The sequence below is a fragment of the Chelonia mydas genome, chromosome 1, assembly GCF_015237465.2.
Source record: "Chelonia mydas isolate rCheMyd1 chromosome 1, rCheMyd1.pri.v2, whole genome shotgun sequence".
Classification (NCBI taxonomy): domain Eukaryota; kingdom Metazoa; phylum Chordata; order Testudines; family Cheloniidae; genus Chelonia; species Chelonia mydas.
In genome coordinates, this window is record NC_057849.1 from 76,406,571 (window position 1) to 76,430,092 (window position 23,522).

General features: G+C 39.2%; 1 protein-coding gene across 9 annotated transcripts in view; it reads right to left on the bottom strand.

Annotated features, from left to right (window-relative positions):
- DACH1 (dachshund family transcription factor 1) overlaps positions 1-22,972 on the bottom strand; it is a 464,038-nt gene extending 441,066 nt beyond the window's left edge. For 2 of the 9 annotated variants that reach the window (XM_037895094.2, XM_043533867.1), the window contains exon 1: positions 21,582-22,928. In XM_037895094.2, coding sequence (XP_037751022.1) covers positions 21,582-22,297 — 716 coding nt within the window. In that variant the 5' untranslated portion in view covers positions 22,298-22,928. Of the gene's footprint in view, positions 1-21,581 lie in introns of all 9 variants that reach the window. The other 7 variants (XM_037895076.2, XM_043533882.1, XM_037895071.2 and 4 more) reach the window with 6 other exon arrangements.
- Positions 22,973-23,522: the final 550 nt, after the last annotated feature.

The following is a 23,522-nucleotide window of genomic DNA, read 5'->3' on the forward strand; positions in this document are numbered from 1 at the left end:
TTTGTGTACATGAATGCACACATACGATCTACATTTACTTTATATTTTGTCTTCTCCACCTTTGTTTTTTTAGTCCACCTCTCCAACCCTATCAGCAGCCCAGCTGCACCTTTCAGTAGCTCTTAACTAGTAGCCATTACATTTTTTTAAAAAAACAAGTTAAATAAATATTCTTTTTAAATATTTTAGGATTCTTTTTTCTCCTTTGGTTCTAAATTAATAATGAGCTCTGCAGGTCTCCTTGTTTCAGTGCTGTGCAACTATTGCTAAATGAGAGTACACAAATTGAGAAAAGCTGGCAGCTGTAAATGTAAAGATTACACCCTTCTTATTGCTGAGGCCCCTTTCTGCAAACCTCTTAGATCCTCTCTGATCATCATATACGGCAAGTGAGCACTTTGACGTCATGCCTAAGCAATGACTTAAGCATGTAGTCAATTTTTGAAAACCAGGCAACTCTTAAAATGAAGATTGCTCCAAATAACCGAGTAGATTAAAAATGGTGACTGAAGACAGAAATTTCTCCCAGGCATATTGCCAACATCTTTTGAAAGGTAAACTCCTGCTTTTAATTAGCATGAGCTTTCCTCCCTCGGAGGATTGCCACTGCCTGCATCCTCTTACAAGGAAAAAAATATGGAATCCACAAGTGTGCCATGGAGCTCAGATTTTCCACAATCACAACAGGGAATGGGGTAGAGATTAAGGATAATCTAGGGATGGCCCAACACCTAAATGAATACTTTACTCTTATTAAAAACTGAGGCTATGAGGAGCTTGGGGACAGTGACAGGGTGGCTAATGGGAATGAGGATATGGAAACAGAAATGATCGCATCTGAAGTGAAAACCAAACTCAAACAATTTAACGGAACCAAATCAGGAAGCCCAGATAATCCAAATCCAAGAATATTAAGCAAACTGCCACATGAAATTGCAAGCACAATAGCAAGGATTTTTAATGAATCCATAAATTTTGGGATCATACCCTATGACTGGTGAATTGCAAATATAATACCCATATTTAAGAAAGGGGGGAAAAGTTATCTGGGAAACTACCGGACCATTGGTGGGACCTAATTGTATGCAAGGTCTTAGAATAAATTTTGAAAGTCTGAGTAGTTAAGGACATAGAAGTAAATGGTAATTGGGATAAAATACAACATAGTTTTACAAAAGGTGGATCATGCCAGACCAATCTGATCTCTTTCACTGAGAAGATAACCAATTTCTAGAAAAATGAAATGCAGTAGTAATCTACTAATCTAATTTCAGTAAAGCATCTGATACAGTTCCACATGGGAAATTTTAGTTAAATTGGAAATGGGGATTAATGTGAGAAAGAGGTGAGTAAGGAACTGGTTAAAGGAGAGACTACACCAGACCAAAAGGAAAGGTGAAACTGTCAGGCTTCAGGGAAGTTACTAATGGAGTTCCTCAGGGATCAGTCTTGGAACCAATATTATTTAACATTTTCATTAATGACCTTGACACAAAAAGTGGGAGTCTGCTAAAATTTTTTGCAAATGAGACAAAAAGTTGGGAGCTATTGCCGGTATGGAGGAGGATCATAAAAGAAGATATGGCTGACCTTGAAAACTGGAATAATAGAACTGGGATGAAATTTAATAGAAAGGTCATTCACTTAGGAAATAACAAAAATTTGTATTATAAGCTGGAGATGTATCAGTTTCCAATGATAAAGAAGAAGAAAGACCTCATTGTATTTGGTCAATCACAGGATGACTATGAGCTGCCCAAGTGATGCAGCTGTGAAAAAGGCTAATGCAATCCTAGGATGCATCAGGCAAGGTATTGCCAGTAGAGATAGGGAAGTGTTATTACCATTTTACAAGGTACTGGTGAGACCTCATCTGAAATACTGTATGTAATTCTGGTTTCCCACATTTAAGAAAGATTAATTCAAATTGGAAAAGCTGCAGAAAAAGGGCTACTAGAATGATCAGAAGAATGGAGAACCTTCCTTATGAGAGGAGACTTAAGGAGCTTGGCTTGTTTAGCCTAACAAAACAAAGGTGGAGGGGAAATATGATGGCTCACTATAAATACATCAGAGGGATAAACATGAGGGAAGGAGAGGCGTTATTTAAGTTAAGGGCAATGTTGGCACAAAAATAAATAGATGTAAACTGGCCATCAATAAGTTTAAGCTTCAAATTAGACAAAGGTTTCTAACCATTGGAGGAGTTCTGGGATAGCCTTTTAAGGGGAGTAATGAGGACAAAAAAAATCTACCTTGCTTCAAGACTGAGCTTGATAAGTTTATGAAGGGGAAGGAAGGTATGACGAGATTGCCTACAGTTGCACATGGCCCATTCATGACTGCTATTAACAAATACCTCCAACAGCTGGAGATAGGAAAGTAGAGGGGGAGGGCTCTGAGTTACTACAAAGAATTCTTTCCCAGGGATCTGGCTGGTGAGTCTCACCCACATGAGCAAGGTCTAACTGATTGCCATATTTGGGGTCAGGACGGAATTTTTCCCATGTCAGATTGGCAGAGATTCAGAGTCATGAAAGTTAAAAGCTGGCATAACCATAAATGAATAGATTTATAAAAAGTCAAAAATGCTATAGCCACAAGAATACTAACTGGGGGAGGAGAGCCTTTCGTTTTAAGATAAGCAATTCATCCATTTGTGGCTTTTATTAGTTCTTTATTCTTGGTCCTTGTAACCTGTAAATTCCATTTCCTACTAACACAAATAAATTGAGAGCTATTAACATCTCCTGAGTTAGCTTCCCTTCCTCCTGCAGTTCAAAATAAAGTGAAAGTTATCCTCAGCCTGGCCTGTCATGGTGGGCAATGGTCCAAAGCATGAAAACTTTAAAGCTAGCAACAATATAATTATGTTTTTATGCTGTAATTAGAATTTATTTATATTTTTCAGTTTAATAGTGAATTTTATAGTTATTTTTTTAAAAAATCATTTATCTTGTCAGTAAAGCCTACATATGCATAAGAACACATTATCTGTATTAATAAAATAATGTCTACTATATTCATTCTTTAACTATTTTTTTCAAATTATATGTCCATTGCACCATTTTATAATTATAATAAGACACTCCAGGGCATGTGTTCTGCTGGTACATAGCAACTTCTCTGGTGGTTGAAATCATTCAGCCCTTGGACTTGTGAATCACAATGCACCCACGGCTTGCAAATCCTAGCATGACACATGTCATGTCATATCTTATTGCTTTAATACAACCCTTGCTCTCCTATCATATCACCAGTAGCTAAACACTTCAATACAGATGGTCACAGCACTGATGACATCACACTCTGTGGAATGTATTACTGCTACAGACCACATGCTGGTTCTATAAAAAGCAAATACATTTATCTTTAAACTTTGGATCACTTGGGATGAATATTTAGACTAAGAACCAAAACATTCTTAATGGTGTCTTGTATAATTTTGTTCTAAAGTGGCTATGTAGTTTTAGTGACTCTCAGTGGACTTCTCTATTGGTTTAAAACAGTATGTGAACAGTCTATGCCTAGCTTTACTATACATTTGCATGACAAGAGTGCCAATGAGTTATTACATCAAACATTCCTCGGATATGTCTGGCCAATAGGAATGAGTAGAACCAGTCCTCTAATCACTGTTGAAATCATTGATAGTGTTGTCTATCCACACTATGACAGACAAAAGCTGAAATGTATTAAACATAGCAATCCATCATCCTGCAGATGGGAAGCAGGAGCCAGCAGAGTTCAGATGGAGTGACTCCCAGTGCTAACAAAGGCTGAAGTACTGACAGTTCAGTGCTCCTCTTTGCTACTCACTAGGCTTTCCTCTGAGCTACGTAAGAGCTACAGATGAGGAACAACCTGCTGAAGAACTAGGATTTAAACACTGGAGATTTTCTAGTGGTAATTATTCCAACCCATAAATGTCCATAAATGAGCTTAATGAGTCATGAATTCTTTTTTAAAAAAATATTACATTAAATACTGTTGAATAGAAAAAAATACAAGATTTTTTCAAGAAAATCACCAGAAAAATGTCAGAAGTGTATGCATCATCCAAATACCTGAGATGGTTACAAGCTAGAAATCTACCACCAGTACATGAGGACATGGCAAAATGTATAAATTAAAGCCTAATTTTTGTGGAATAGGTTATTATTTCATCTTCAGGAATAGAACGTTTTAGATGACAGAGGAATGCCCAAATGAATTTGAAGAAAAATTAACACCAGAGCAAAGTAGTGCTATTTGTGAAAGTTGAATTTTCTTTCCTGACTTGTTTCTTGTAGGACACATGAGTCATACAATATAGCCAAAGGAAAAACTGCAACTGCTAACACCACATTAGTAAAGTATAAAAGGGAAAGACACTTTTCTTAGCATTTCAGCCTTGTCATTTCCAATTTTCTGCTCTTTGGACATGCTTGTATTCAAATTCTGGAACATCTATTCAGCATATCAATCCTAATTAGACAATCTGGGTCTGGAAAGGATGAGAGCTGGGTCATTTGCATAATTTAATCATAAATACTCAGTGATACATATTTCCAAATGCATTTGTACAATTATCTTTTCATCCTTGGGGCAATGGTATTAATATGATTAGGCAATATTTCTGGAAAAAACAGACAAGTATGCACTCTTTTTAACTGCAGCTTAGGGCGATATGAAAAATTAATTAATTTCTGAAGAAAATCAATTTCTGTACGTGACCACATTAGACATTGCTAAACCAAGACACAGAAACCTCTTTCAATCAGACCATTTTATCAGCCCCTTCCAAATTCTGACTGTTATGTGAACATTTCAATAATAAAATTGTTAGATTTTAAATTATCTTAATGTATACGTATGAAAGAGTAACTATTTTTTCATGTTACTCTGATACATATTTTGTTTTAAAGAAACATTGTTTGACCAGTCACTAGGAAACCTTAGCATTTGGTCTGAACTCATCTTATGTGATCTTTTATTAATGCACACTACACCAATTGAATTCAAGGACAGCAGGAAACAAATCTATCTTGAAAATCATTAGCTGAAAAACAGAAATATACTAACCTAAAACATTTTTTAATTAATATAGGGCTGCTTCCTTGTACGTTTTGCTATAAAGAATTAGATAAGGTATGCCTTCAAAAGAACCATACTCAATACAAAAATGATGTGACATATGTGGTATACAGCCAAGCACCCAGGTGGCTAATCTCATTTTTAGAAGAGAGCTACAGCTTTGTATGTTAATTAGTGAAAAAAATACATTTATGGTTTTATATGTACCATCTTTATTTCTTCTCAATCAACAGAAAAAGTAGAAATTACTGCAAGCAAATTTTCAATATTCATTTAATTTGCATGAAGGTGCTTGAACAAATTTTTTATTCTAACAAGCTCATTTTTCATGCGTTTTGTCTTTCATCCTAATCTAGCATCTGTCATTCCTTTTTGAAGTTATTATCGGCCCAATTCCCTCTTGGACATGGTTGCTGGGTGACCGGTATCTTAGCACCCACTTTGACAGGAACAGATGTGAATCTGATCAAGAGATTTCCCATGAGTACCTGAAATCACAAACAACTTTCCTGAAAAACAAACAGCCTCACTGTCATGGTCCCTCTCTTAACTCCCCTCCCCACCCCCACCCCCACCCCACACACACAGAAAAAGAGCACCAGAAAGTTAGTGGAGAATTATTCAGAGTCAGTTAGTTAAATATGTATTGTTATTTTGCAGTTGCCCTAGTATATTTCTGATTGTCCCCAGTTTAAGACAAACTCATGGTTTTGAGTTTTAATAACTACCCTTTTGATACTTTGGAATCCGATTATTCCAAACACTTCCACATTTATGTTACTTTAGCCACATAAGCAATCCCATTCAAGTCAATGGGACTACTCATGTAAGTAAAAGTACGTATGTGTGTGGGGTTATGCCTACACTGCGGCTAGGACTGAGCCTTCCAGCCCTGGCAGACAGATTTGGGGTAGCAGGACTCAAGTTATTAGTCTAAAAATAGCAATATGGACATTGTAGCTTGGGCTAAAACTTGGGCTCTCCCCTTAGGCTTAAGAGCCTGAGCTCCAGTCTAAGCTACAACATCCATACTCCTATTTTTCATGCACTAGCTCAAGCCCCGCTAGCATCAATCACCTGGGCTGGGAGACTCGCTCTCAGTTGTAGTGTAGACATAATCTAAACGTCTGCAGCTTCAGGGCCCAATTTTATAAATCGAGAGCTCATATTTCGTTCACCAATATGCTCTTTGATTACTGATATGCTTTGACTGCTGACATGTGTGACACTCACAAATTAAAATTCTGCTTAATCTTCTCCCATTTAGGCCCCATTCCTGCAGACATTTAAGCATGTGCACAGTTATATTCCCAACAGCAGTTCAACTGAAGGTCTCTAAAGTCAGCACGACTTTCATGTAAGTAAAGTGACACAGGATCTTAAGTGTTTGCAGGATCAGGACTTTTAAATGTAAAATGTAAAAATGCATTGCTACATATGGTACAAGGAAGAGTTTGCAGAAGACTGGTAATAGCAGTTATGTGCTGAGGAATTCCTACTTTTGGACACAGTAAATTCCTCCTAGTTTCAATAAATTCCAAAAGCAAACTTGTATATCTTAATCTGCGCAAAGAAGAAAAACACACAGAAAGATTAAATAGAAATTCACTTTCACTCAGGATTATTTATTTTCTTTTCCAGATTTGCAGAGTGGGATTTCATTATGCTCTATTACACAATTGCCCATTCTTTTGACACCAGTATTCCATACTGAGATCAGTATCACCCCTTTGCCAAACAGTAACAGATGTCTGGGGTCTTAGAGGTCGGCTTCCTAGTGGAAGAATAATCAGTGACACAGAGTGTCACTAAGTGTAACTTGTTTTATTTACACATATACACCAATCCTGGAACAAAGGTGGTCAAAGGGCATGCAGGCAATTCCTTCTTTCAGGAATCTCCAGCCCAACTCCAATACCAGATTCCCAGTGAGCAACTCTGCCTCAGGAATTGACTCCAAATCAGAAACCAAAGCAAAGAAAAAACTCTTTTGCAGGTCACACAGCTCTCTTTCCAAGGAGCACTGCCTCTACACAGAACCTTGCACAGCAAAAAGTAAAAAAACAAACAAAAACCACAATGTGTTCCCAAGACTGAGCATTTGCTCAAACACTAAGAAAAATAACTTTGAAAATTATGTGTAACAGCACCACCTCCCATAACAATAAACTCAGATAACCTGTTACTGTTACCTTATCTCCTCACCCTCTGTTAAGTGTTCTATATCACTCCTCAGCACAACCTGTCCTTATTTCTACTGTAAACTCTTTGAGATAGGGCTGTCACATAATATATATTTGTACAGCACCCAGCACAGGGACTCTCTAATCCTAAATGGGGCCTCTAGGCATTATTATAAAGACAAATAATAATAGATGGAAGGTCGGAGTTCAGAAAGAGGAGAAAAGCAACTGGGTTTAAGAATCCCGGGATCTGAATTAACCACTTCTTCTGGTTTCTTGCTGACCCAAATGGGAAAGGGCTTATTTCCTGGTTGTAGTTTGGACACTGCTAAAATCTCAGAAAAAAAATCACATTTCAACCCCAGGGCAACAATATTGCATCAACAGCTGATCTCATAAAATTTCTGTCCTTTAGGGTTGAAATCTTGAACAGTTTACCAGGTCCCATTTCAGTCAAATCCAGCCATGAGGCCTAGCCCTAGTCTAAACTCTAATTTAAACCTGATCTGGATCCAAATCCTGCCTCCTCCACCCAACTTGTCAAACGACAAAAACAAACAAACAAAACCAACCACTGAGGGAGATTTCTAAGTACAAAGGGAAGGTAGGCTTTCAATGGGAGGTGGAGGCCTAACTGTCCTTTGTATCTTTGAAAAATCTCTGGCTACCTGTAATCACACAGAGTATCTTTATAGTAAGCCAAAGCAGATGATGGCATCAGTAAAAAAAAATATCAGGAAAAAGGTGAGAAGACTGACGTCTGAGAAAGAGAAATATTGAGAAAAATAAGGTTTGTATATCATTATGATCACTTTTACGGGTCTACTATAAAATGACCAACTAATTGGCCTTTCTAGTTCACATCAAAGATGCAGAATGAAACTGAGAGACCCTGTGACTTCCCTGCCCCTCACTAGCCTAGTCAAATGAAAAAGTGGCCCTGAAAAATAGTCTTAGAGATATGCTATACCATCAGAACCAGACTGGAAAATCCATGGACTAATTAATATTGACTACAGAAAAAAGTTCAACTAGTGTGCAAAGCAACCAAGTCCCATCTCCATATTTGGGAGTGGCAGAGCTGGTCAGGAAGAGCAATTTCTATATATTACAACTTCCATTTCTTAGCATGTAACACTTCTTGCTGAAACCATAGCAGTTAGAACAAACCTAGGACAGCTTGCAGGTGAAGGCTGATAGCTCCACAGACCATGCTCTGTTCCCGATTCAAGGACATAGAAAGATAGGGAACATCAGCTCAGGTGTTCCAGCTGATCTCAACTGTTGGGACAGAGCATGACAAGAGAGGAAGTCTCCTAGATGAAAGGGGCCCAAATCTGTGACTGTCCCTAAAAACAGCTAGACTTGCTCAACCATTTTAGGCCAATTTCAGCATTGAACAACTTCTTCCAAGTGGGAAAGATTGCCTTGGAATAGGAAATAGTTTCCACAGTTGTAGACTCTAGAAGGTTTGCAGAGCCTTTGTGGGATAATAGTCATGGAGGCAAATTTGGGCTGAACAGAGCACTTCGTTAAATAAATCCAGTTTCAAGGTGATTTCAGTTTTGGTTTAAATGTGCTTTGTAAGCATGTAGTGAATATATTCTGTAGTCTTAAACTTTTTGCAATTTATATCAAGATACCATTAGAACCTGTAAAGTATGAGAATACTGGAAACTAAATTGTTAAACATTAGAAATATTATACATGCCTAATGTAAAACAAGTTTCTAAAAATATCCACTGACTACATTTAGTAGACAACCAGGTGTTGGGCAGTGGGGCAGGGAATCAAATTTGACCCATAAAGCTCCAATATTTAGGAATGAATTGAGATCAGTTCATTTCTTTCCCATGGGGTAACCTGTATAAATGTAATTCTATGGTTTCATAAAAGCAGGTTAAGTTTCTGTCCTTTGGGGTCTTTTGGCAATTTGAAGCACAGCAGCACTGTTCTTGGCTACAAGTTCAAATCTGCATACATCTTGGACTGTGAAAGGAAACAATTAGCTTAGCAGAAGACAGATCACAATACACTTTCCAGAAAGAAAGACAAGAATTCACAAAATAATATCTAAAATTAGCTAATTAATAGTTAGCTATAACCTTCCATTGCCAATGAGAATGCATTTTCTAGCTCTATAAAATAAATTATCTATATTCTTCTTTCAAAAATAGCATAATAAACCAAAGAACAGATGACTTATCACCCAACAATGCCAATGGCTTTAGCTGATGGTGTTCTTTATAAATTAAGTTTAGATGCTGAAGTGTTTTACATATGTAATCACTATAGTACATTTAGCACATGTGAAGCATCCTTCATAAAGAATTTTACAAAAATTATGTTATTATCCTTCACCATATCATTGTAAATATTATCCTAATTTTATGGGTAAGTAAAATGAGATACATTGAGTTAAAGGAACATGCTTTAAGTCACATATGGAGTCAGTGGCAGAACTGAGGAGAGAACTCAGCAGGGCAAGTATAGACAGTGCTAGCAAACCTGCAGCTGCAGAGGGCCCAATGCTACAAAGGCCGTATCCCTTCAGGGATACACTGAAATTGTAGTTGTGGCACTCTGTGCTTCCAAGCAGCATGTAGGAACTCTCATATTCACCACTGTCATATAATTATATGTTTTGTACAAAGTATGCCTTGTGAGGTATCATTTTAAAAGTCTTGATCTGTTAAACATTAATATCCTTTTGAATTGTATGTGCTATCATTGTAAGTGAAGTTATGAAGTTTTTCTATGTGTGTGTTACTTAAATATACTGTGAGGTTGGGAACACCCCCATGTCACAAGCAAAGATCTAGAACTATAAAAGAGGGGAAGTGACATCATCAGTTGGTCTCACTCCCCCCACAACTAAACACCTGGAAACACATCTGGAAGACAAAGACTCTGAACTGGGGAGGGGGTCCTGTGTTGGAGGAGAGTTGTACTGTGTGTGTATTAAAGTTCTGTGATCTGTTTGTACCATCTATCAGGGTGAGACACTGCTTGATTCAAATCCTGTTTAGTTTATAGAACTTAGACTGCAAATTTATTTTATTTTTTAGGTAACCAACTTTGATCTCTATCCTTACTACATAGAATCACTTAATATCTATCTTTCTGTACTTAATAAACCTGTTTTATATTTTATCTAAAACACTGCATTTTGGTTGAAGTGCTTGGGAAATCTCAGCTCAGTTTACAAAGGCTAGTGTATGTCCTCTCCACAACAAGGGAGGGGTGGACTGGATAATGAACTTCACTGGTCATGCTTCTGACCAGGGCAAGATAGTATAGTTCTGGGGTTCAAGGCAGCAGGACTGGGGGGAATTCGCTGGAGCCTTTCTATTGTTGGTTCATGAGTGTCTCGGAGAAGCATTCATATGATGCAATTGGGTATGTCCCTGCCTGTGGATGTCTGTGTAAGTACAGTACCTGCCAGAGGTTTGTAGTTTTCCAACAGCATCATAGTGTGAGAGGGATCCTAGGTTGGTGGAACAGAGGGTTCAGGTTGCCCCCGGGAAAAACCCATCACAGTAGTACAATGTTTATTCTTATGTTCCAGTGCCATGTGGTGCAGAGTATGAAATGCTTCACACTGAGAGCTCTGGAATGATAACTTGAGCCCTTTGGAGGCTCTCTCACTTTGTATGGTAGCTCTACCTGTTTAGCAAGAAAAATATCTAACCACTATTCTGCTGATCCTTTCAAGAACCACCAACCAGTTCTGGACATCCCTTATCCTTCCCTCGCTTAAGACTGAATCCTCACAATTTCCATAGCTTAGCACAAAAGAAGAAATCTACATTTAAATCTTGTGCCCTGCAGTAAGGGAAGGAAGAGCCATTTAGAATGTCTTCACCAGGAACCCAAGATTTAGTTGAACTGGCCTTGCTCCCAGGTCTCCCTAATGCCAGTCCCATGATCTAATAACCACACAATGGTTCCTTCCACTCTGCCTGTGATTTATGCATACCTACACTTTCAGGAAAAACAAAGTGGTTTCACAGAGGCCATGCTTTCCTTCACCACCCAAAATTTCAGGATTTGCCAAAATGCTGTTGTGAAAGTACCTGATTTCAATTCAACTCAACCACTATCAGATGTTTTAAAAGAGAGTTACAAACTACTGTATAAATTAGTAATACGAATTATCCTGGCCCAGATCACACCCTCTAAAACTGCAGAAGGATCTCCTGAGCCAAGGCAAAAGAGGGTGTGAGCCACCTCTTTGCAGTCATCCTCTACTGCACAACAGATGGAGGCACTCTGCAGAGTTCACACCTGTACAGGGGGTGCCAGAAAGTAAACTGTACTTCATCCCACACCAGCCCACCTGGATGGAAACTACTTGTGAAATGGAATACAAGCTATACCCTATTGCCTCTGGAACTTTTCTGTGATGGAAATCTCTCTTCAAGAGAGAGTTCAGTGGGCAGCTCCTGGTAGCAGACTCGGAGACTGGGGTGCAGGGAAAAATACTAGGGCTACAGAGCCAGAGCGAAGATACCAGCCCTCTAAAAAATGGCCCTGCTGTCCTTTGTAAACCATGCATCCACTCAGTTTGGGGGCTGGCCCTAAAGCTCATCCCATGGAATGACAAATTCCACCCCCTCCTCCACTCCAATGGAATAATGTGGAAGAAACTCTGCAAAGGAATCCTTTTGAAATTTTCTTGGCCTTTACCCCTCCCAGGGGTTGTACCATGAGGTGGAATCAAACCAATTTACGTGTAGCTGTGACCTAAGATTTTTAATCTAACCATCTAAATATTTCACTGATGACCTACCATAGCAAACAATGTTATGAAATGAATTAGTTTGTTTGTTTTTCTTACAGTTCACACAGGTATTTTCATATGCACAGCTACATGCTCCGAAATTACTAAGTTAACATATTTGCATTATTACTTCTAAAAAGTGGATCTTATACTTGCACTTAGCTATATTTTAACTGCTGTGACCTGTACAATTAAGCTTACAATAAAACAAAATTAAAGCAATTCCAAGTTAAGGCTATCACTTAAATGACCCTAAGTGACTCATTCTGTGATGCATTATCATCATATTTTCTGTAAACCAAAGTACAAAACAATTAATTATAGGCCAAAAGTCTGATTCCAGTTAGACCAGCTAGTATAACTCTGGAGTAACTTTATTATCTACAGGGAGTCACTCTGGACTGACACTGGTGTGACTGAGATCAGGATCTAGTCCCATGTGGTAGATTTAACAGGGAATGTTCTAATAACAGTTTAAAAATCAGAACTCTGGCATTATTTTAGCTTTTATTTCAATCTAATTTTCTTTGTGTTTCTACTCCTGGCCCCATCATAACCAAAACAAAGGCATAAAAAGAGAGAATAATGATTTTTTCCAAAGATGGCACTGCTGTAGGTGTGGGATTGACATAATATTTATGTAGGCCACATTATAAAATAAATCCTAGCAGGTTAGTTTTCATTGGAATCTATGGAACTGCATGTCATCCATGTGATATACGTAAGATAAGGTTAAATCACTATGAAATTACTTGCATTTTAAGTTTTAGAAATATTCATCTTTACCAGATCTGGTAAAGGTTATGAATATTAACTTAAGACCAAAGCTTTTTCCTATTGAAATCAATAGTAAAACTCTCACTGACTTGAATTAGAACAGAATTGTGACAGTAGTGCTTAGGGCTAAGCAGAGCCTCATGTTCTTCAAAAGCAATCCCCAGAGAAATGATGAAGGACTCCAAAAAGCAGCATCTTAACTGGAAGAACTGTGGCTGTTGTATAGGGCCTTGAAGATGAAGGGTTAAAACACAGGAAAGCAGAAGAATCCTCAGAACTCTAACGGCCATTCTTATGACACGGAGTAGGGGAGGAGGGAAAATATAATACATAAAAGGAATAGCTCATATTATGACTTTTCTACCTATGTAAGTGCTGATAGTGTGCTCATCATCTTAGTAACTGTACAAAGTTATTTTTTTCTTCTTTTATCATTGGCTACTTGAGTTCTATTCCACTTTAGCTCTAAAAGAATTTATCAGGACTAACTTGTAAAATGACATTCAGTTGCTCATTTACAAGACACGAAATAATGCAAAATATTTTGTAATTGCCACCACAAATGCAAAAACAATATACTCTGATATGTTTGTATACAATATTTCAGGTGATTTCTTAGTATAGACCCTGATCCTACAAAGTTTTATGTAAGTGCGTAACTTTAAGCATGTGAGTAGAATGGTTGAAGGCAATGAGACAGCTCATATTCTCAAAGTTAAGCACATCAATTAAGTGTCAATGTGCAGAACTGGGGACACAGGTTTTTGAGGGTTTTTTTTTTACATTTAAACAGATGTTTTCTATAGATGAACCTCTATAACAAAAGAAACCACTTTTCATAGCATCAGACCACAAACAATGCAACTCATTCAAGTTAAATACTTGAAATTCCAAAGTACTATTTCCAGTTATTAGAGTGTATTAAGTAAAAAAACAAAATTATTAATTTTACATTCATCTAAATTTGAAAGACCGCAATTCAAAGTGACTTATTCTGTGATGCATTTTAAAGAACATTTAAACTAATTTGTTAAAAAAGCATGCCTAGACTTATTACAAATTAAAAGAATTGTAATATATTGTTTATACATTTTTATAAAAAATACAATAATTTTGTTATTGGGTTTTTTCCTCAAGAAAAATCACCAATTAACTTTTTATTTGAAACAGAGTGCAATCACTAGAAAGTTTCTGGCACCCCCTGAAATCAAGGTTAAAAGATATGTAATTAAATATTAATCATTTTATATGATCCCTACCCTGTTTTCAGTTTGCGCAACAAGATGATTTGTGATTGCAAACTGTTCTTTACATAGAAAAATGTAGAAAAATATTTCCCAAAAGTAAGCTATTCAAAATTACTATCCAGTAAGAAACATCACGCCACAATACATAAATATCAAGCATATTCTGAGATATGCTTTTTAAACAACAAGCTTGTTGTTCAAATGTGTAAAATTCATGTTTATTTTCTCCCAGTACTTTACCATTACACAATTTTTACAAGGGCACTAACTCATGAGATTCATTCTATTCAGAGTTATGCATTTCAATCATGACACCATGATATAACAAACGTGGCTGTCAATGGCATGAAAATGTTTGTAGCAGTCAGAGTTAACAATTCCTTTTTTCTCCCCCACCAACCTCATCCCATTTCTATTCAGATGTCTATTATTCTCAGTTGGCAACAAGGTGCAGTATACATACCTGCGCTATGACCCTTCTTTAGTCATACATCCTAAAGAACAAAAGGAGTAATTAAAATAGGAGGTGCTTGATGGCTCTTTTTAGTTATCTGCTGGATTTAGCATCTTTTATTCCAGTCACATACATTTATAATGGGCAAAGCTAAACTAGCCTGAAAGCCTAGCTCAGATCCAAGCTTGACTTGGATCAGAAGGAAAAACTGCCATGCATATTGGCAGAATTTAGCAATTTGACTAATTTAAAGAGGCCTAAGGATGAATAAAATTTTGTGACTGAAACACCTTCTCATCTTAATGGAAGAGAACTCCCAATTACTGTGGTGAGGTACACCAGGAAATAATAATTGCACCTGCTCTACTGTTTCTGGATTTTGGATAGACAAATGGTTTCAATCTTGCGATATACATAAAATTTCAATGTTTGATATTTTTAAACAAAAAATATAACTTTTTTTCTCTCTGATTTAAAAGTTTCATCTCAGACAAGTTAAAAATTATACATCAGAGACAACAAATATATTTACAATAGTTGATTAGTTCTCATTGTTTGAATGGGAACACAACTGCATATTAACTAGATACTGCTAATCATAAAAAGAGAGTACGTAGGTTTCTTTTCAGAGGTGCGAGATAGTAGCAACTGCATGCTCAAAACTGTAAAATATTTACTAAATCAAAACAATTATTACCATAAACTTTTAATTAATAATCCACTTATATAAACTTTAAAAAAAATCTACTCTGTAATTTTGCAGTGTCAGATACTTGCCATATTAAAGTAGGGATGTCGATTCTACATTTTTAAACCTCAGAAACATATTTGAAAGAAAAAAATATACATTATGGGCCCTGTTCTGCAGACCTCACTCATGCAAGCAGTTTTCTTGGCTTCAGTAGGCCTGTTCATGTGAATAAAAGCTGAAGGATTGGGCCCCAACTGTACAAACAAAACCTGATCCTTCTCTGACCAAAGACAGTAAGAAAATTCGCAGTATGTTCAGGAGGAAGAGGAGTACACGTTTCCTTTTCATCCATCCCAATATATTGTACTGCTTATGAAACAAAATATCAGAAATTGTTATAAGATGCCCCTGGTAAAGAACCATATTAGATAAATAAGCAGAGCAAGGGGAATTAAGGATGAAGTTACTCATTGGAGTCAATCTTCTGGCTTTTATCATTTGAAATCATACACTTGCCTTTATTTTAAGCATAGACATTTTGTTGTGAATCGCAGTTAGGTTTTTTTAAACAAATTAAAATGACGATGAAAAAAGAAACATAAAGCACATTGTAGAAATTATCTATATATGAATTAACTCTCTGGCTCATAATAGCTTTTTGCAGATGATTTTTCTGCTCTATCATTTAAATACATATTTAGGCAACTAGAAATTTACTGACAATTCATATTATGTCAGTCCACATTATGGTGCTGTTACAGTATTCACATTTAAAGATTATTGAAAAAATTACTGCACACGTGCAGTACATAATTTGCAAAAGGTTAATAACTTAACTATTTTAAAACAATGAATGGAATTATCTCAGAATATAAACCAGATGCCCAAAATGTTATTTTTAAAACAATCCACATTTAAGTTGTAAAAGAACAAAACAAATCTAAAACCAATAAAACCAGCTATATGGATTAAAAGAGGCAGACACGCTGTACGTTTTGGGCTTTTTGTGGATTGGTTCTGGTAATTTTTATAAAACAGGACATTTTCAGTCTGAGACTGTGAATGCCAAACTTCAGCCTGGAGTTAATCTTAGCAGCTAAGTTATAAAACTCTTACATGAAGAGGTTATGCTGGAAAGGCTGACGGAGACTTACCTGTACCAGATATCCCTATAATAATTTCATATATCAATAATATAGTTTCAGAAATAAAAGATAAAAATATGAAACTGCAATGTAGTGTATAAAAATATTCATTCTTCATTTTTATTGCATGTTACAAGACATGCATTCTTAAATTCCATGTTTCATCTAGAGTGTACTTCAGATGATGTATCATACGGATAGACAAAAACAACTGTTTGGAATGACTTAGTAACAAAACCCAGAAAGACAGGAGAAATATTAAATGGCATTCAGACAATAACTTTTTTCTAACAACAATTCCGAATATATACTAGGCTAATTTACAAAAGCTAGTTACACACACAAGTATTAAATAAGGTCAAATAAGGTCAGTAAGGTCTGTTTTACTATACTTTACTCAAAGTAACATCCACAGGCATACTGAAAATGAGATTTTAACTAATAGGGGGCATTATGCATTAGTATTTAACTAGTAAATATTAAATCTTTACTTAAACTTTTCATTTACCATAACAAGAATATTTCTGTTTTAACTAAATTGTTTAAGAAAGTTTGCAGATTATATTTTGTTATTTAGCTATAACCATTTCTTACCTATAACAAAACTGAGTAAGATTAGAATCAGTCCCACAGGATTTAAACCCTGGGAATTTTACAGAAGACAAGTAGAAAGACAATAGTTTGTAAAAGCAAGGACTAAAATCACTTACTGGCAAACATGCACGTGTATCTCAGTGTGCTTCCATATGTTCATTATTCCTGTTTAGTTCTCTTAATAATGATTACTAAATAACTAATGAACAGCCAAAGTATATGAAACTCTGTCTGTAAAAAGATTTGTAAAAAAACTGTATAATTCTATGATCACTAACAACATTTCTAGCTCTTTCAGCTAACATAAAGATGGGGTTAATCAAACTGCATGCTTCAGGACATAAGCTAATCACCTGAAGAGATCAGGAAGGAATTTCCCCCATGATCACCATTCACCAAACACACCCACCATGCACAACTGGCTAGGTACATTGGTGAGGAAGAATAGGCTACTATCAGAGACTGAGTACCAGATTAAAGGTATGAAGGGTCTGATCTGGTATGACAATTATTATTATATTTCACAAAACTCACTTTCAAGTTATAATTTTTACCAACTGATAAAGACTGAACTAGATAAAAAATATTTTTTTCAAAGTTTTGAGATGATATCTCCCAACCTTTTAGTCTCCCCTTGAATATGCAGTTAATATAACTTATCTTCTGGCCTTCTATAAATCTTCTTTGTTTACATAACCTATAAATATTCAACTTCTGCATAATATCTTGGAAATATATCACAACACGAGTAAACTTCTAAACATGGATTTTATTCATTAGATATTACTTGTGGTGTGCTATGCTGTGACTTGTTGACTGGCTCATATGAAATACATGTGGGCTATGGTAACCTATTTAGTTTGAATACATATTTTAATAAAGACAAATAGGAAAATCCTGCATTAGTGCAAAATTCTGTAAACAAGTACATGCTAGTTCCATGTGATGTGAAAGGAACAAAAGCTAGCAAATGTAGACTTGAATAATTGCAATGGAAGACAAGTGTTAGACAAAAATTCTTTAATCCTCTATCCTAGTGATATTCTGTATTCAAAAGCAATTATGTCATGTGTCATATTTTAAGAAATTACTATCAATCAATAATAATTCTCCATTTTCAGTACGAATGTCAATTAACTCAGTCAATAGCATCTCCAAGTACCAGAAAAGATTATCATATACTGGCCACAGGATGGGGGAAAGAAGAAGGCATGCCTTTCCTCACTACTCAAATGGGGCCTGATCCAAAGCCCTTCAAAGTCAATGCAAGCCTCCGTGGAGGGGACCAGTGCGGCAAAATTCCACAAGTGCTCTGGGACACAAGAGACCGGAAACAGCCAAGGATCAGTGGGTACCAACCCATGAATCCTACATAGATAACATCTGATGAATAATGTACTAGGGCTTGTTTCATATATAACGGAAAAAATTGATATCTACCAACTTACAATCTTTTTTACATTTTTGCCTTTTAGTTTGGCATCTGGCTATCTATCATCCCCTGAGAGTCTCCTATCCATGCCAACCCCACTTCCTCATAGTGTTGCATAGATGCCTTAATTGCTACTTCCTGAAATTTCTGTCTGGTGACCAGAGCTTTATATGGAAAAGACAGAAGCAAAGATCAGTGTGAATAGGAAAGAAGAATCAGTCCCCACATTAGAAGACTTATTTTCCACTGATACAGAGAACTAATTTAGTAAAAAGGTATTTTAATTATTAGAATTATTAGAATCAGACAGACACAGGAACCAATTCATTTTGCTGACTTCTAAGTGTTCAAAAGAAAATTCCCTGATGCTTTATTGATTTTTAAATATAGTTGCCACTGCAGTTAAGAGTACATTTTGGACTAACACTCACAAAAACTTTTCAGGTCTCATTTAATATCTTTTCAACCAAATGGTTACAATCTATAAAGAGTAAGGTTCATTTTAGATAAATTATAATGTTTTTCACAGCAATTGATAACTAATGAATCAAAATATGTAGATAAACCAAATGTGATTTTTTTCACAATAAATTAATAGCTGTGTTGAAATGCACGTTTGATTAAATAATGGATTACCCTTGACTAAGCTGTTAGCATTATCTAAAAAAAAGAATTAATCTTACTCCAGTGTGTCAACTGACTATGATACAAATATATGGATAAAATATTTTGGATGTTGGGAGTATAACAATCTGTCTGTAAGGTTTACACTTATATTTTTAATCTCAAAAGTAAGTTTTCTCTCTCGAAATATGAAACATCATTCAGACAAAGTGTACTGCAACTGCTAGCCTGAAAAGGCCAATTTATTGCAATGAGATCAAAGTATTCTAATATCAATATATTCTGTAAAGATACAACTTAATTAAAAATAAACCATTTGAAATGAAAGAAAAATCATATTAAAACATGTCCAAGGAAAGAAACTGTGAAGTAAATACAGTTGTGTGTACTGAAGATGAAATTTAGCTTGATCAAAACTCACTGAAACACCATGCTTCACTTGTACATACTGCAACTTGCATACAAACTGTAAGTCCTTTCAATTAATTTATTTAGTTAAGGGATATATAAATATTCTACTACAATACTGTTCTTTAAGGGCCAGGTCTGCTCATTCCTGTCCATACTGTAATTCCTACCATGTTGGATTACAACACAGCAGTCCCCTGACACTGTTGAAACACAGTCAATTTTGCAGTGTTGACATGAGCAGCCTATGTTTTAACCATATTCACAAATCGTGTTACACCTTGCAAAAGTGGAAGGATTTAGTCACAAAAATAAAGCTGATATAATGTTTAATGTCAGTCTTTTTCAATACATATATACACGACAGGCATCCTAACGCTACCTTTTATTATTCTTCATTTACAAACTCATTTGATTCCACCACAAACAATGTCTAGTACCCAACACATGACCAAAGTAGTTACACAGGTACATTAATACTCTAAAGTTATTCCAGCTTATGTTTGTCCTGCTTCCCTGACTATTCGAAAACGTCAATAATCAAGCTAGAAATAAAGGCACGAATAAGTGCTTTCCTTTGCCTTGCCCTAGGATAATGAGTCCAACTACTACCCCCAACTAATTCAAGGAGAGAGAGAGAAAAAATAGAGTCACACCCAGTCCTTACAAATGGAATGAACAAAGTCTCATCGGGGGTTAATTCCCCACGTGCTGCTGCTGCTGCTGTATCTTAAAATCTCACATGGAAAAAAGAGAAACCCAAATTATGAGTTGGAAGAGCCTGTTTGCGTTTAATGAAAATAACAGTTGACAAGAGAGAGACTCTGCTTCAGCCTCTTTAATGGCAAATCTGAGCTACTCTATAAAGTTTCCCACCAAGCTCCGAAGCCGTTTCAAACCAGCAGACCCCCCAGAAACCAACGGGGGCTTTGATGAAGTGAAGAAGCTTCCAAACACTCTGCTCTTTAGCTCACAGCAGTTGTTCAGTTCCCGTTGCCTCCCTTTCCTAATCAGACAGATTTAGTAGTAACAGCCCCATTCTTTCACTCGCCGTTTTTAAGCAAGCTGTTATTTCAAAAGGAATTTCCTCTTTTGTCAGTTTCCACCCCCCACCCCCCCAGTTGCGCCAACTTTAGATTATCGCGGGCTGCCTTTGTTTGAGTGCCTTGACGTGTGTGAGTGTGTCCTGCGATCTGTCCCGAGCTGGAATGCTGCCCTCCCTTCCCATGTGTGATTCACGCATTATTGTTAAGAAAATGCTCCGTAATATATGATTCAGCCCCGCCAAATCCCCTCCACGCTTCTGCTTCCCGAGTCACCTACTCCGGCCCCTCGCCTCGCTCACACACCTGCTTCCCAGAGACTAACCCGCCCGAGAGAGCAGGACGGGCCCGGCGCTTTACAACTCTCCCCCTCCAGCAACGCCACGTCCCCTGTGACAGCTGCCGCGGGCTGTCACACACCTAGTCGCCCCTTTTGGAGCCGTGCCCGCCGTGGCCGGCCTGGGGACGCTGGCTGTCGGGCCACCGTTCAGAGAAAGCCCGGCGAGGCTGTGCGCCGGCTCCCCGGCACTCTCACGTCCCCCCCCAGCCAGCCTTCGCAGCACCGTCTCCGGGCGCCCCGTGGCGGTTTATACAAATCAACCCGGCGGGGAAGGGATGGGGTGAGGGGGCAGAGCAAGCACTCTGAGCCCCGGGTTTAACATCAGCTGCCCCCTTGCACTGCCTCGCCCCATTCCTGCGCCCCCTCCCCAGCCGGCGCCTAGCTCATTCCCCCCCCCCCCCAGGTCAGCCTGGGGGGCGAGAGGCGCACAGTACTGGGGGGAAGCGGGGGCAGGCTGACACTTTCAAGGGGCTGAGGAAAGAACAGTCCCCCCCCCCCCCCCGCGCCCCAGCACCTTCCCGGCCCACATCCCCCAGCCCGGTGCGTGCGCGGAGGGGCGGGGGTCAGTTCGTGCGGCCGCGGCAGGGAAGAGGACAGGTTGCTTTGGGGCTTGCTCAGCGGCACCACCAGGCAGAGGCGCAGTGATTGCCCGGGCGGTGTGTCAGGGCTGCCTGTGTGAGGGTGGGTCAGAGGCGGGGGCAGGGGAGGTTAGAGGCTGTGTGTGTGTGTGTGTGTGTGTGTGTATGTATGGGGGGGGGTACGTGTGTGGGGGGGTGATCTTTACCTTGCGTTGGTGCAGTCGTTGTAGAGCGTCTCGAAATCCTTCCTGGAGATGAGTTTGCAGCGGTTCACGCCGGGCTGGATGGCCCCAAGCCCCCTCAGGATCCGGACCTGCTCCACGTTGCACACCACGGGCGTGATCTCCAGCCGCTTCAGCTTGGTGTAGACGGTGTGCAAGCCCCCGACCAAGTGCTTCAGGAAGAGGTCGAAAGCCTGGGGCAGGCAGATGAGCTCGCAGCCCTCCACGGTGAAAGAGGCCACCTTGGCCCCCCTCAGATCCACCATCTTGCACTCATTATTCTGGGGGGTGTTCTCCACCGGGGACGGGGTCGAGTACACCGGCTTGCCCGGCAGGCTGCCGCTGCTGCTGTTGGCGGCGCTGGGGGTGGAGGTGCCGCCGCCTGCGCTGCCGCTGGTGCTGGTGCCCAGGCTGGGGCTGCAATTGTTGCCGCCGACGCCTCCGTTGCTGCTGCTGCTGCCGCCGCCGCCGCCTCCGCTGCTGGTGGTGGAGGTGACTGTGGCCGCCGCCGCCGCGGCTGCGATGGGCTCCGGCCGGAATAGGTTCGTCCCCGAAGAGGCTGGCGGGGGCGCGATGGAAGGGGACGGAGACGAGGTGGCCGACGAGGTGGTGGTGGTGGTGGTGCAGGCGGCAGAAGTTGAGATCGGAGGTGGAGGGGGGACCAGCTGGGTCGGAGGGATCAAAGCAGCCGGTACGGCCATGGTCACATATACGAAGGGGGGGGGGGAGAAAAAAGTTGCCGCACGGACAAAAAGAGGGGAGGGGGGCAGAATGGGGAGGGGACCCCAAACCGGCTGCCGCCGAGAAGGGGGGAAGCGTGAGGGAGAGAGAGAGAGAGAGAGGCACAAAGTGTCCCGCAAGTGGGGAATGAGGAGAAGTCCGCTGCGGGCGGTAGGGTTGGGGTTGAGGGGAAGGGGGGGAGGGTTGTTTGTTTTGTGGTCCTTGCTCTAGCACCAAGTTAAAGATGAAGGTGAGAAGGGGGAGGTTTGAAGGACTTCGGTTCTCTCTGGCAAGTACATGGATCAAAGATTGAGAGGGGAATGACAGAGAGAAAATGAGCTGAAAAGTGCTGGCTGCCGCTGCTGCTCGCTGCTCGCTCGCTCTCTAGCTCTCCGGGCGAGTTGTTGTTGTCACACGGTGCAGAGGGGAGGAGCTCCGGCAACTTGAAATACCCTTTGAAGCAGCAAAAGCCTCACTCACTAGTATTAACCCAAATTATCCAACCAGGAACCCGGAGCAAAGAAACAGAGAGCGAGCGAGATCCCTCTTCCTCCTCCTCTCCTCCAGGAACCGTTAGATTATAGGGTTCATGTTTCATCTCAACAGAGACGAGATGTAATTTTCCAAACACTTCCCAGCGACCGCTTGTCCCCACACTGGACCGAGAGCCAAGAACGTACCCAAGTTTTCCTGACAGGCATTCGGCTGCCTCTTTCTCACCACACAGAAACGGGGTGTGGGGGAGAGGGGCGGGGACTTCACTCGGCCCCACACCTTCTGAGGGGCTATTTACTTTAGGAGTAGCACATGTATTTGAAAACAAAAACACTCAGACCCGGAGTATTTTTCTCAAGACAACAAACAAGCCAAATGACAGGGGTGGAAGTTAATAAGATTCCAAAAAGAGCATAATAGTGATCACTAGGGCTGAAGGACTCGTAATGGTATGGCGCGTGCAACACAACAGAAGAAAGAAAAGCAAACGCAACAGTATTTCCAGAAAATAAGACTTTTATGGATCAAAGAACACCGGCCACTTACTTTTCCTCCAATTTGCAAATAACATCTGTTGTGCTAAAGAATTACCCGAGCAGTTTTAAAAGAAATGAACAAGTGCCTGTTTTCATCTATAGGCTCCCATGAACTTTTTGAACATAAGAGTAAAGCTTTTCCACAAGAAAGGCATTGGTGGTTGTGTTTCGTAGT